This window comes from Symphalangus syndactylus, chromosome 2 (genome assembly GCF_028878055.3).
Source record: "Symphalangus syndactylus isolate Jambi chromosome 2, NHGRI_mSymSyn1-v2.1_pri, whole genome shotgun sequence".
Lineage (NCBI taxonomy): Eukaryota > Metazoa > Chordata > Mammalia > Primates > Hylobatidae > Symphalangus > Symphalangus syndactylus.
In genome coordinates this window covers 35,017,331-35,031,117 of record NC_072424.2, presented here as the reverse complement: position 1 = coordinate 35,031,117, position 13,787 = coordinate 35,017,331, and the positions used below count along the sequence as shown (strand labels likewise).

At 53.5% G+C, this 13,787-nt stretch overlaps 1 protein-coding gene across 2 annotated transcripts in view; it reads left to right on the top strand.

The window, feature by feature from the left end:
• NEURL1 (neuralized E3 ubiquitin protein ligase 1) overlaps window positions 1-13,787 on the top strand; it is a 96,341-nt gene that overhangs the window by 57,699 nt on the left and 24,855 nt on the right. The window contains exon 1 of one of the 2 annotated variants that reach the window (XM_055250173.2): window positions 1,465-1,731. The exons of the other annotated variant lie outside the window; for it this stretch is intronic. Coding sequence (XP_055106148.1) covers window positions 1,698-1,731 — 34 coding nt within the window. The 5' untranslated portion in view covers window positions 1,465-1,697. Of the gene's footprint in view, window positions 1-1,464; window positions 1,732-13,787 lie in introns of those variants that run through there. 2 annotated transcript variants of the gene reach the window in all.

Genomic DNA, 13,787 nt, shown 5'->3' with positions numbered 1-13,787 from the left:
CCAGTCCCTTACAGGGCCCAGGCCTCTGAGTTCCATCTGCTGTGCGGCAGCCTCCACCTTTCCCATAGCCCCTTCCTCAGCCCCTACCCCTCTGTCCTCCCACCTGCCCACTGGCTTTCTCTTCCCACCCAGCCCTTTCCCTGGGGTCCAAGATCCCAGACCTTGAGGACAGGGGCTGGGGTCCGGGCCAGGGCCAGGGAGGAGGGTGCTGTCCTGTTCTCCTGGTAGAGGCCCCTGAGCTTGTGTTGGATGGTGACATTGTCCCTCAGACATGGCCTGAGTCCTGGTCCTGCCTGTGACCTGCTGGGTAACCTCAGGCAAGCTCCTTAGCATCTCAGAACCTCCACTTTCTTCTCTGTAAAACAGATATCATCATAGCCGCTGCCACCCACACAGTTCCTGGTGCACAGTGCATGCTCATATCATGGCAGCTGCTCTCTTGATGATGATCTGGGCTCCCGGTATGCCTGCCCAGGGCTGGAGGGGCCTGCCATCCCAGCCTCCCTCTTCCCCCTCTGTTCCCACCTTTCCCTCTTCCCTGAGTGTGGGGTGCCAGTGTCCACCTTAAGGTTTCTCTAGAAACTTTGTGAGTCTGTGGAAGCAGGCATATGTTGACTGTGGACATTCAGAGGTGTGTATGTAACCATGTGAGTACATGTCTGGTGGCCAGTAGATGGCTGAGTGCGCTCAGTGGTGAATGCTCCCAAGTGCTTATGAGCCCATGTATATGCACATCTGTGTGACATGATGCAGAAGAATAGTGCAGGTCTGTGTTGGGGTGTGTGGTGTGTGTGTATGTGTATGTGCATGGTTAAAGGGACAGGTTGGTGTGGGGGGAAAAGCCTGGATTCTGGTACTGCACTACCTGGGTTTGCATTCCAGCCTTGCCACCTTTGAGGTGAGCAGCCTCTCTTTGTCTCAGTTTTCTCATCTGTAAGACCATCATCATCATCATCTTAGAGATGGTATCTGTTGATAATGACTGTACTACTGACCTCATCATTCAGCCTGTGAGGACCAAAGGAGTTAATACTTGCAAAGCCCTTGGAACAGAGCCTGGAAGAAGACAGAAACCGTGTTAGCACTTGGTTAACAGCTCCATCAGCTTGACTGTGAACCTCTTGAAGGCAGGGACAATGTCTGTTTTGCTTCCCAGGGGGTCCCCTCTCACCTAGCAGGACCTCTGCATGTAGTAGGTGCATGAGGCTAGTGAATGAATGGCTGTCGGCCTGGGCGTTCAGGGAGGGCTGTGTGTGTCACTACGTCCCTGGGATGGGGCTGTGTGTGATGGGGATGTGTGTGCGTGTGCGCGCCTCTGCTCGCTTTCTGGAGCTCGCTGCTATTTCAGGAAGCCTCCAGTCTCCTCCTCCTTATGTAAATAAACATGACAGATCCCATCGGCTGTACCAGCGCGGGAGGTGGGGAGACTGGAGTGGGTGGGAGCGGGGAGGCGGCGGCCGGAGGGGTGTGCATGCTGCGCGCGCGTGTGGCCGGCTGGCCGCGGGCGGGCGGCGTGCGCGTGTGCGGGAGGGGGCGCGTGGGGGCGCGTGGGGGCGCGGGAGGGGCCTCGGCCCTGCCATGCCGGTCTCCGCCCGCGGGGGAGGAGACGGGGGAGGAGGAGGGGAGCAGCCGGCCGGGGCGACTCGGTGACCAGCCGGCCGGCCCAGCAGAGGTGGCAGCACTGCCCGCCGCCGGAGATGGGGGGACAGATCACCCGGAGCACTCTCCACGGTAAGACCCCGCGGATGCCTGCGGGCCCGCCCATCCCAGCCTAGAGACGCCGGGCGGAGGGGCGCTGGGGCTGAGGGCTTGGTCATGCCCCTACTTCTCGCTCCATGGAGGGGTCTAGGGCTGTGTGAGGGGCACCTTTTGGTGGTGGGCACTGGGGTGGGGGCAGCAAGGGAGCTGGGTAGAGCAGGAAGAGGGGTGCCTTCCCTGACAGTGGCGCCCTCCCACTGATGGTGGGAGGTCAGGCAGCTGAGGCTCCCCACAAAGTCTCCTTGTCCTCTTACCTCCATGTCCTCTTACCAAGGTGCTGACTAGTCCCCAAGTGGGATGCGAGGTCCTGGGTGTCCCTACCCACCTCTCCCGGGACAGAGGCAGCCACAGTTAGTTAGACAGCTGAGGGGACCTGCTTGTCAGCTCTGGAATGTGGGCCTTGGAGGTGGTGCTGTGTTCTATGCTGGAGCCCCTCAAAGACATGTGGGCACCCACATGTGTGCTGAGTGTGCGTGTGTGTCTGTGCCCGTGGGTGTGCACCTGTGCCGGCTTGTGCCTAAGCACACGGGTGTGCAAGTGACAGCACCCCACAGTGCCTGACCTCGCTTCTCCAAGTGTGTGCTCTGTGGGGGAGGCCAGAGAACTTCTGAGCCCTGCAGGTCACGTCCACGGTCAGACAGACCCACAGCCTGGAGCTGGAGGGGTGAAAGAGAGGGGGGCCACTGGTTGGCTCCCCATTTGCAGAGCTCCTGCTTGCTCCAACCCCTGTCCTCTTGTTCCCCTAGCTCTAGTACTGTGGTCTTGGAGCGCCATGGCCAATGTGGCAGCAGACCCGGAGAGGAGAAGCCTACCTAGGGACTTGTGTGTCTTCCCTGGGCCCTGGGAACTGGGGTTCCTTCACAAACCGGCCAGAACAGAATAGGCTGACCTTGGGGAGTCCCTGACGCACTCCCCTATGTACCCTGCTCCCTGCTTGGACGGGGTATTAGGAGGTGAGACAGTGTCCATCTGCCGAGTCCAGTGGGCACTGAGGAGCCTGGGAGAGGCTCAGGAAGGAAGGAGGGTGGTGGCAGGAGCGCGTGGGCAGCTGCAGCCGGAACTGGTGACCAGGTGGCTTCTCCCTTCCAGGCTCTGGACTTTGGGAGAGTAATTTCTAATTAAAAAAGAAAAAAGACAGGGAAAGATGTAGGAAAAGCAGATCATTGGCTCTCTTAAAAGGAAATGAATTCTGTCCTGGGTATGGAGGGCTAAGTGACAGATGGAAGGCCCTGGAAGACACATAATCCGGAGCCAGGCCAGGGGCACTGCCAGTGGCCTGGGCCTTGGCCGGAGAGTTGGATTGGGCTGACCTGAGCCTGGCCTTGCCCATCTGTGGGGTGGGGGCTCTTCTCTGGGCTTGCTGGCCCCAGCGGGGCCTGTTGACAGAGGGTCTGGAGCCGACTGGCATTTTCCACTGGAGTCAGACTTGGGCAAGCCTGTGGTCTGGGAAGGACAGAGAGGCTCTCAGAGCAGGCTCAGGACATAGTACACTGTCCTCCAGCTGCCTGCAGCACAGGCTCCCTAGAGGGTGAGACCACCTTAGCTCATGCTCTGGGAGTGGGTAGATGTGTTTCGTAAGGAAGGCAAATGTCTTCCCGAGCCTCAGTTTTCTCACCTGTCAATGAGGCTAGTAATAGCATCCTCCTTCTAAGATTGCTGTGCAGGCCAGGCCTGATGGTTCATGCCTGCAATCCCAGACACTTTGGAGGCTGAGGTGGGAGGATTGCTTGAGCCCAGGAGTTCGAGACCAGCCTGGATAACATAGCGAGACCTCGTCTCAAGAAAAAAAGAAAACGAGATTATTGTGAGGATTACATGAATCATGTGAGCAGAGAACTCAACATGGGGAAAATCAAGAGGGCTTGGAAAGGCATCCTGGGCCCAGGGTCATATTCCGTCCCTCTCATTTGTCCCATTTCCCTGGGGGCAGGAGGATCACTTGCGGTACTCTGAGAACTCTAGGAATTGGGCATCCAGGCTACGTGGCCATCAGTGAGTGCTCATCAAATGCCCCATCTGCCTTGGCCTTCACCCTTTTGCCAGGACCGCCCTCCCAGGCGGGGCCTCCCTTAAGCTGGCCCTGGCCTTGGCCATTGCACAAGCAGAGGGGACAGGAGTTGGAAGGTCTGGAGAGGGAGTGTTTGGCCGTGCCCACACAGCCAACCTCCACCCCCATCAGAACCCTTGCATATGCGTCCTCATGCGTCCACACCCATATGTGCCCACATCTGTACACCCGCCCTGGCTGCCCCAGAGGCTCTGGTTTCACCTTCTTCTGGGAAATGAGCTGGGGCCAGTGGGAGATGCAGGGGTTTGCTCCTTCCTAGAGGTGCCGTAGCCTGTAGCTGGGCTCCTGAAGACACATTGAAATGGTCCTTGATTGTATTTTCTTTTCTTTTCTTTCTTTTTTTTTTTTGAAATGTAGTCTTGCTCTGTCACCCAGATTGGTGTGCAGTGGCACGATCTCAGCTCACTGCAAACTCCGCCTCCTGAGTTCAAGCAATTCTCTGCCTCAGCCTCCCGAGTAGCTGGGATTACAGGCACCCACCACCATGCCCAGCTAATTTTTTGTATTTTTAGTAGAGAAGGGGTTTCACCATGTTGGTCAGGCTGGTCTTGAACTCCTGACCTCGTGATCCACCCGCCTCGGCCTCCCAAAATGCTGGGATTACAGGTGTGAGGCACCGCGCTTGGCTGATTGTATTTTCTTTAGGGCCTTGGACTTTCGGCTTGTTTCAGGCCAAACATTTTGGATTGCTGCGTTAAAGTGGGTGAGGAAAGGGTGACAGGAGGACCTAGGACTCTGTATGTGTGTCGGGGGTTATCTAATTGTGTGTTTTGTTTGTGGATGTGTTTTGGCTCTCTGAGCTTCTGATGTCAACAGATGTGTATCTGTGTTTTAGATCTCTGTGTACCTGTGTGATGTGTCTCTAAATGTGGATTGAAGCGACTGTGTGTTGCCGTGCCTGTGTTTCCACGCGGGGGCCAGCCACATCTGTGGTACTCTGTGCCTGTGCCATGCCTGTGTGTGTGTGCGTGTGTGTGTGTGTAGTGGGGCTGGTGGTGAGGAGTCGGGCTCCTCTGGGACCAGCCTGGCAGGAGACCCATGGGGAAATGAATTCCCATTTGGAAAATGGTTTTAGCGGTTACATGCCTGATCTCTTCCATCCGGCAGGTTTCCAGAGCTGCTCCTGGTCTTGAGGGCAGGCTGACAGGGATGGGAAGGGTAGTGCAAAGAGGGAGGCAGCAGTGACACTGGGAGGCCCCCCTCCTCTCGCCTCTGCCGTCCTCTCTTCTTCCTTTCTCCCCCCTTCCTCTTTCACCGCCCTTCAATGCTCCCTCAGGGCAAGGAATGGACCCCTTGCTGACGGCTGATGTGTGGGTGACACACGCACATGCACCCAGACATACATGTCACCCTCAGGTTAGTCTCTGGATTTAACAAGCCTGAGTGTCAGAGGATGCTGGCGTACAGGGACCTGAGACATTGGCTCCCACCCCCTCCTGTCACAGAAGAAGATGCTGTGGCCAGGAAAGGGAAATGGCTAACCGAGGCCATACAGCTGGCGCCTCAGCGAGGAAGCCAGGCCTTGTTCCTTCTGCAGCCGGTCCCCTACTTACAGTTCTTGGGTTCCTTAATCCTCAAGCAGGCAGCAGCGGAGAAGGCATCCAGTGGCCTTTTGAGACCCAAGATTAGCAGAGGGAGCTGCCTATCTCCTGGCAGCAGCTCTGGGGGCTTAGACCAAGGGGAGCTCCGGAGCTTGAAGGTGCACATCCCCACACCCCGCTCGTGCCTGTGGGCTCCAGGAAGGTGGGCATCGGGTCACTCTAGCTCTGCATTCCCTTACCTCAGCCTGGCGCCTGGCATGCAGTGGCTCCCTGCAGATGCTGGGTCAGTGGGTAGCGGGGAAGAGTGTGGGGTGGACAGAGGCCCTTGCCTGCTGGACGGCAGGGCAGTTGGAGCTGAAGGTGGCCTGAGGGGTGGGTGGGGGAGCCATCAGGGAGGTGAGGCCAGGGCTGGGCAGTGAGGCCAGGCAGTATTTGGAGAGAAAGGGAAAGCGGAGCAGGTGTTCTTGGGGAGAGTTTGAATCCTCTTCTGCTCTTGCTGGCTGTGTGACTTTGGGTCAGTCCCTTCATCTGTCTGCGTCTCAGCGTCCACTTCTGTAAATTGGGAAGGTTAAGTTTTACCTTGTAGAGTTGTAGGAAGGATTAAGTGAGCCAGTGGATGCTAAGGGCAGTATACCTGGTACATAGCACTCCACAGAGTGTGCTTTTATGAAGGTTTTTGTGGAGGCTCCTCTAGGCCTGTGTGTGCTTGCCAGTGCATGCACACACATATGTGCACACACACGCACATGTACACACATGCACACACATACACATGTGCATGCACACACAACGCACGTGCACGCACACATTACACACATGCACACACATGTGTACACATATACACAGATGCACACACACATACACATACATGCACGCACATATATACACATGCACATGCACACATATACACAATGCATGCACACATTCATGCACACATACACACATACACCCACAAGTGCACACATAAACACACACACATGCACACATACACATACATGCATGCACACACACATACACACTCACCTGCTGCCTCTGTGTCCTCCAGCCCTGCTGGGCCTGCACAACATTGCTTGTGTCTGCCAGGAGGCACACATGCCATCTGTGTGTGTGCACACATATACACATGCATGACTGTGGATTTGATATGGGGAGCTAGGGGTGCTGATGTTACTGGTCTGCACTTCCCCTCATTCTCCAGGCCTGGCCTGGGGGGCTTTGGGGAGATGCTGGAAGGACAGGGGCAGGAATTGGGAGCTGAGCCCTGAAGAATTAACACTTGGAGTCCCCTTCTGGAATCTTGAGGTGGGACCCAAGAGGGAGAGGAGGGGGACTGGTCCTTCTCCCAGAGCGGTGAGGAATTGGGAGGCACAGCTGTATACACCTCTGGCTGCTAGAAATGTCAGGATGGGGATGTTGCAGAGTGAGTGAGAGCAGGAGGCTCAGTTGGGGATTAACTTGGCTATGAAGGTGCCAGTCTTGCCCATTCCCTGCCACTTTCTTTCACCCACCCTGTCATGATGAGTTCATTCATCTGCCAGAGAGCAGCAGGACCTGCTGTTCGCACGCCAGGCACCCTGTGGGAGGTGCTAGGGTGCTAACATGGCCCCCACCCTGGGCATGCACAGGGGCTGCGGTGTTCGTGGAGAAACTGACTTAGGAGGAGAGAGGGGACTGAGCATGCTAGTCAGCTAGCTGGGGCCCAAGGAGGAACCTCTGCACCAGTGCAACAGATCTGAGTTCGGAGCCCAGCTCCACCACTTGCCAGCTATGTGACCTTGGGCAAGTTATTACCTCTCAGAGCCTCTGTTTCCTTATCTGTGAAATGGAACTATTGATACTGTTTTAGTCATCTATTGCTGCTGAACAAATTATTCCAAACTTAGCAGCTTAAAACAACAAAAATTTAATGATCTCCCAGTTTCTGTGGCTCAGGAATCTCTGCGCTGCTTAGCTAGGTGCCTCCGGCTTCATGTCTGTCATGAGGTTGCAGTCACATTGTTGGCTGTGGCTGCATCGGAAGGCTTGCCAAGCTTACTCACATGGCTATGGGCAGTCCTTGGTCCCTTGCCACACGGGCTTCTCCATGGTGCGGCCCCACACCGTGGCGGCTGGCTTTCCCCGGAGGGAGCAATTCAGGAGAGGCAAGACAGTAACCAAGATGGGAGCCACAGTCTTTTTATAACCCAGTCTTGGGTGTGACATTCCGTTACTTCCTCTGTATTCTTTTTTTTTTTTTCTTTGAGATGGAGTCTCACTCTTCTCACCCAGGCTAGAGTGCAGTGGTGTGATCTCAGCTCACTGCAACCTCCACCTCCTGGATTCAAGCAATTCTCCTGCCTCAGCCTCCCAAGTACCTGGGATTACAGGTGCCCGCCACCATACCTGGCTAATTTTTTTTGTATTTTTAGTAGAGACGGGGTTTTACCATGTTGGCCAGGCTGGTCTAGATCTCCTGACCTCAGGTGATCCGCCCACCTTGGCCTCCCAAAGTGCTGGGATTACAGGCATGAGCCACTGCACCAGCCACTTCCTCTGTATTCTATTCATTTGAAGCTACCTGTTAGGCCCAACCCACGCTTAAGGGGAAGGGGTCACACAAGGGCCTGAATGCCAATGGGTGGATGCAGGGATTGTTGGGGCCATTTTAGAGGCTGTTCCCATAGACACCTGCCTTGCAGGGATTGGAGGGTGTGATCAGGTTGTGTACGAAGGGCAAATGCTGCAGCATTTGATACACAAGAAAGAATCAACCCTCATGGCCTTCCTTATCTACTTCTTTTCTACTGCTGGCAAGTGAGGCGCTATTGAAGGTTCTTGAGCAGGCAGGGCTGTAGTCAGGCATGCTAGGCAGGGGAGGGAGCTGCTCCCTTTATTCCTTTCTTTTTCTAATTTCTCCTGGACACCAGAAAGGGCAAGGCACAAAGTGGGTGCTGCCTGAACTCTTGCCAATTCATCAGTAGATAGAAGAATCAAACACTAGCAATTCATTCAGCAACTTTTATTGAGGACCTGCTATGTGCTGTGAACTAGGCTATAGGGATACAGTAGTAAAAAAGACAATGGTGCTGGGCACCATGGCTTACGCCTGTAATCCCAGCATTTTGGGAGGCCTAGGCGGGCAGATCGTGAGGTCAGGAGTTCGAGACCAGCCTGACCAACATAGTAAAACCCGTCTACTAAAAATACAAAAATTAGCCAGGCGTGGTGGCTTGCGCCTGTAATCCCAGCTACTCAGGAGGCTGAGGCAGGAGAATCACTTGAACCTGGGAGGCTGAGGTTGCAGTGAGCCGAGATCATGCCATGACACTCCACCCTGGGTGACCGAGCCAGACTCCGTCTCAAAACAAACAAACAAACAAAAAAGAAAGTGGTCTTTGCACTAGGGAGGCTCACAGTCCATCAGGGGGAAAGACAGGCACAAATAACCTTGCAGCCTTTCCCAGTGCAGGGCTACTCTGCAGAACACAGAAGCTGATGGGAGTGACTTCTCAGCTCTCCTGAGGATGGCATAGAACCAAAACCATTCTGGATGCAGAAGAGACAAGTCAATACATTGCATACAAGTGCCTCGGGGTATCTGGGCTTAATCTTGTGTAAGAACAAGGTTTGGGAAAGGCTGCTTGGTGATGGATCCTCTGTTAGGGGGCTTATGGGGTCCTCAAAGGTCCATAGTAAGGCCCCTAACCTAGTCTGGGGGTCAGAGAGACTTCTGGGAAAAATCTACATCCAAAGGATGCATGAGAAAGGCAGTTATATAGGTGGGAAGGAGGAAGGAAAGGTTCCCAGCACAGAAATGGGCCTGGGCCAAGCCTGGAAATCAGAGACAGGTGTGGGAGGTGGAGGCCCCTTTAGGGAACCCAAAGAAGTTTAATTCTGCCCAGTTTTACAATCATCTCTGTCCCCCAAGTTCCATCCCCACCTGTCCTTCTCCCACCAGGAGTCAGGCATCCCCAGCTTTCCAACCATTCTCCTAAATCCTTTCCCCCAGAGGGAGCCCTGTTCAGTTAATGGAGATAAGCGAGTCCATATCAGGACCACCCTGGCAATCTGAGATTAGAACGTTTGGGGTAAAATAAGACTGAAGTTCCTGGTCTCCCCCTGGACTGAAATGAGCTGATCATTTCCTGCAGTAGTTATGTTTGCTTTTATATTTTTAAAAAAGACCTTATGTTGAGATCATTTGTTAAAGTTTGCAAAATTCTTTCACATCTATAAACTTACCAGGGCCTCACTACAGCCTAGAGAGGTGGGCAGGGCAGCTATGATGAGCTTCATTTTACAGAGAAATAAATCAAGGTTCAGAGAGGTGAAGCAACTTGTCCAAAGTCACACAGCAAGTCTGTGGCCTGGTCAGGGTTTGAACCCAGGGCCTCTTGCCTCCAATGCTCATTCTCTGTGCCTCTCCCCACCGCCCAGAAAGTGAGACGAGACTGTCTCTTGAATGAAGATGATGATGCCAGCACTGGTATTCAGGACCACAGGTTCAGAACAAGATGATCTTGGATGCAGTGGGCTTCGGCTGGGCCTTGAAAGATGGGTGGGGTTTGGAGAGGCGCAGGTGAGGCAGAGGGAATGGCTTGAGCAAAGGTGTGGGGATAGGAAAGCAGAATGATATAAATAGTAATAATAATAATAGCAACTACTTACTGAGTTTTACATACACCATCTATTTTAATCCTCACAAGAATCCCATGAAAGCCTGCCATGACCCCATTTTACAGATGAGGAAAGTGAGGTTCCCAAAGTCTTACAGTTAGTGGCAGAGCTGCTAGGTTTGGAGGCAGCCAGCCCTGGGTTCAGATCTAGGCTCCTCACTCAATGTGTAAACCTAACTTCAGAGGATCTGTGCCAGAGTGGCGTTGGGGGCATAAATCAAGACACTGCCCTTGAAGCCATGAGAGGCTGGGCACTGTCATCAGTATCAGTGCCTCTGCTCTTGGCTGGGGTGGTGAGCTCCCCCCATCTCTCCTTGGCAGCCCAGCTGAGCCCCAGCCTAGGTCATCTGGGGCTCTGCCAGTGGTTCTGGGGCAGAGCTTGGTGGGGGCCATGGGGAGGTTACTCTGGAGGCTATGCGTGTCCGGGCGTCTGCCCTGGGACCCCGCTGAGAGGCAGGAATGTGATCCGCCAGCGGAGGGTCACCCAGAGAGCTGGCCAGGCTTGTGTCTGGCAGCTCATAAATGCCCAGGAGGAATGGGGCTGTCAGGGGAGTTTCTACCGTGTCAGCAGCAGCCTCGCCTGAGGAGGGTGCCCCCACTGGGACTCCCAAGAAGCCTGTAAACCTGTCACTTGAGGGCCCTCCCTGGGAGCTCTGCTGAGAGCCAGGTGGCACAACTGGGGCTCCATCCAGTTGTGTGTGCCCCTGTGGAGCAGTTATGCAGCCCACATGCCCCCCCATTTTGAGGCCCTTTCTGCAGCTGCTCCCCTAGCCCGGGCTGCCCAGCCCCTCCTGCACACAGCCTTCCCCGAAGTGCCTGCCGTCTTGGACTCGTGGGGAAAAGGAGCTCTAGTACCAGAGGCTGAGTAGGGTAAAGGACTCCAGACGTGGCCTTGGAAGACCAGGGTTCAAGTCCCAGTTCTGCCACATAACTGCTGTGTGTCCACAAGTGAGTTGCTTAACCATTCTGAATCCAACTCCTTCATTCGTAGAATAGGGACCTTAAAGGGTCATAGTCCCAGTGCTGGGAGGGACCCTGTTGGATAGTGTAGGGAGGAAGCCCCACCTCCAGCTGCCCTCTCTGGACTCTTGGCATCAGAGCTATGTCCAAAGTTCATTCTCATTTTGCTTTCTGCTCACCACCCCACTCCCTGCCCCCAAGATTTTAATGCCAGCCGGGATGGAGGAGGGGGTAGCAGGAGCAGGGACGCCGCAGTGGGGGAGGAGGGGGGTCACCCTGATGAAGGCTGCACATTGGACACTCATAGTCCATAAGAACAGCACCCCCAGAGGAGTGCTGGGCACAGCGCATCACGGCCCCAGCCCTGGTTTAGAAGAGTGGCAAGGCCTGAGTTAGGGCTGTAGCCGCAGGGTGGACAAGAGAGTACAGAACCCAGGGATGCTTATTCCTGAGGCAGGATTTGTAGATGGGGTGAGGGGTGCTCAGGGGCTCTCCTGGAGCCAGGAACAGGGAGGGGCAGGTCAGGAGTGCAGCTGGGGCCTGCCACGTGACAGGAGCCCACAGTCCATGGCAGGAGATGCCCAGCACACCAGAGAGGGTTTTCAAGTGGTCTCCCCAGAGGTGGCTCGGTGGGCGATGATCACACAACGAGCTGAGTACAGAGAGAAGGGGCTGAGGACAGCTGCTCAGGCCGGGCCGGGCCTGGCCTCCATGGCTGCCCCAACGGCCTGCCCACACTGTTGGCAGAAGACAGGCACGGTAGTCAGTGGGTGGGGCTTTGCAGCTACCAAGTGCTCTCTCTCCATACCTGGGGCAGGGAACCCCTGTTCTGTTTCACAGCTGTGGAAAGAACTTAAGGGTTAGGGTGACAGGCCCAACCAAGCATTGGGGGTCTTCTGGTAGATGGCCACATCCTAGGCACTGCCCAGGGTGAGCTGATGGGGGTGCCGTGGTGAGAAAGTGCAGCCTTTCTTCTCTCCGTCTGAATGAAGATGTGACTTGTTAGTTGTATTATAGATTTTACTTTTAAATTTAATTTTTTGTTTGAGACAGGGTCTTGCTCTATTGCCCAGGATAGAGTGCAATGGTGCTATCACAGCTCACTGCAACTTTCCAGGCTCAAGTGATCCTCCCGCCTTAGCCACCTGAGCAGCTGGGACTGCAGGTGTACACCACCATGTCTGGCTAAGTTTTGTAGTGTTTTTGTAGAGAAGGGGTTTTGCCATGTTGCCAAGGCTGGTCTCGAACTCCTGGGCTCATGTGATCAGCCTGCCTTGGCCTCCCAAAGTGCTGGGATTACAGACCTGAGCCACCGCACCCAGCCAGTTGTAGCTTTTAAATTGAAGTATAATATGTATATAGTAAAACTCATCCTTTTCAAGTGTATAGTTTTGTGAGTTTTGACAATGTACAAGTTGTGTAACCACTACCCCAATCTCAAGATATGGAACATGATTTCTTTCTTTTCTTTTTTTTTAGAGACAGAATCATGCTCTGTCAGCCAGGCTGAAGTGCAGTGGTGCTATCATAGCTCGCTGCAATCTCAAATTCCTGGGCTCAAGCCATCCTTGTGCTTCAGCCTCCCAAGTAGCTGGGATTACAGGTGTGAGACACCATGCCTGGCTAATTTTTAATTTTTATTTGTACAATGAGATGGGGTCTCACGGTGTTGTCCAGGCTAAGATATGGAACATTTCTATCGCCATAGAAACTTCCTTCCTGCCTCTTTGTAGTCAAATCTCTCCCCTGCTCTCCTTCTCTGATACCTACTAATCTCTGTTTCTCTCTAGTTTTGCCTTTTCCAAAATATCATGCGGATGGAATCGAACAGCATACAGCCCTTTGCATCTGGCTTCTTTCATGTAGCATACTTTTGAGAGCCATTTTTTTGGTGTATATCAGTGGTTATGTTCCTTTTTATTGCAGAGTAGTGATTGCATGGAGCTGCCACATTTTTAACTGCTCACCAGCTGAAGGATGTTTGAGTTGTTTCTAGTTCAGGGTTATTATGAATAAAGCTGCTGTACATTTGTGTGCAGGTCATTGTGTGGACATGTTTTCATTTCTTGTGGAGAAATACCTGGAAGAGTGAGTGCTGGGACGTATGTTAGGTGTTTTTCACTTCATGAGAAACTGCCAAACCATTCTCAACATTGGCTTTCCAGGTTGTGTCGTGTCCCAACAGGAATGTAGGAGGGCTGAGGACATGGTTTACATTTCTGTGTTTTGGCGGCATACATATACATACATGTATCATAGAGACAACATAATAGAATGCCATGTATTGCCCTGTGTGCAACATGAGATGGTTTTGGGTGGTATATGAAGGAAACTTTGTTTCTTTTCTTTCTTTTTTTTTTGTTTGAGACAGAGTCTTGCTCTGTTGCCCAGGCTGGAGTGCAGTGGTGCTGTCTCTGCTCACTGCAACCCTCCGCCTCCTGGGTTTAAGCAATTCTTGTGCCTCAGCCTCTCAAGTGGCTGGGATTACAGGTATGTGCCACCCTGCCCGTGTAATTTTTGTGTTTTTAGGAGAGGCGGGGTTTCACCGTGTTGGCCAGGCTGGTCTCGAACTCCTGACCTCAAGTGATCCGCCTGCCTCAGCCTCCCAAAGTGCTGAGATTAAAGGTGTGAGCCACTGCACCCAGCCTGAAGGAACCTTTTTTTTTCATAGTTTATAGGTTATGAGTATTTTTAAATTTTCATTTAAAAAATTTATCCAGCACACCAAATCCATGAATTCTTGGCTATGAATGCCTTTTAATTTTTTTGAGACAAAGTCTCACTTTCACCCAGGTTGGAATGAAG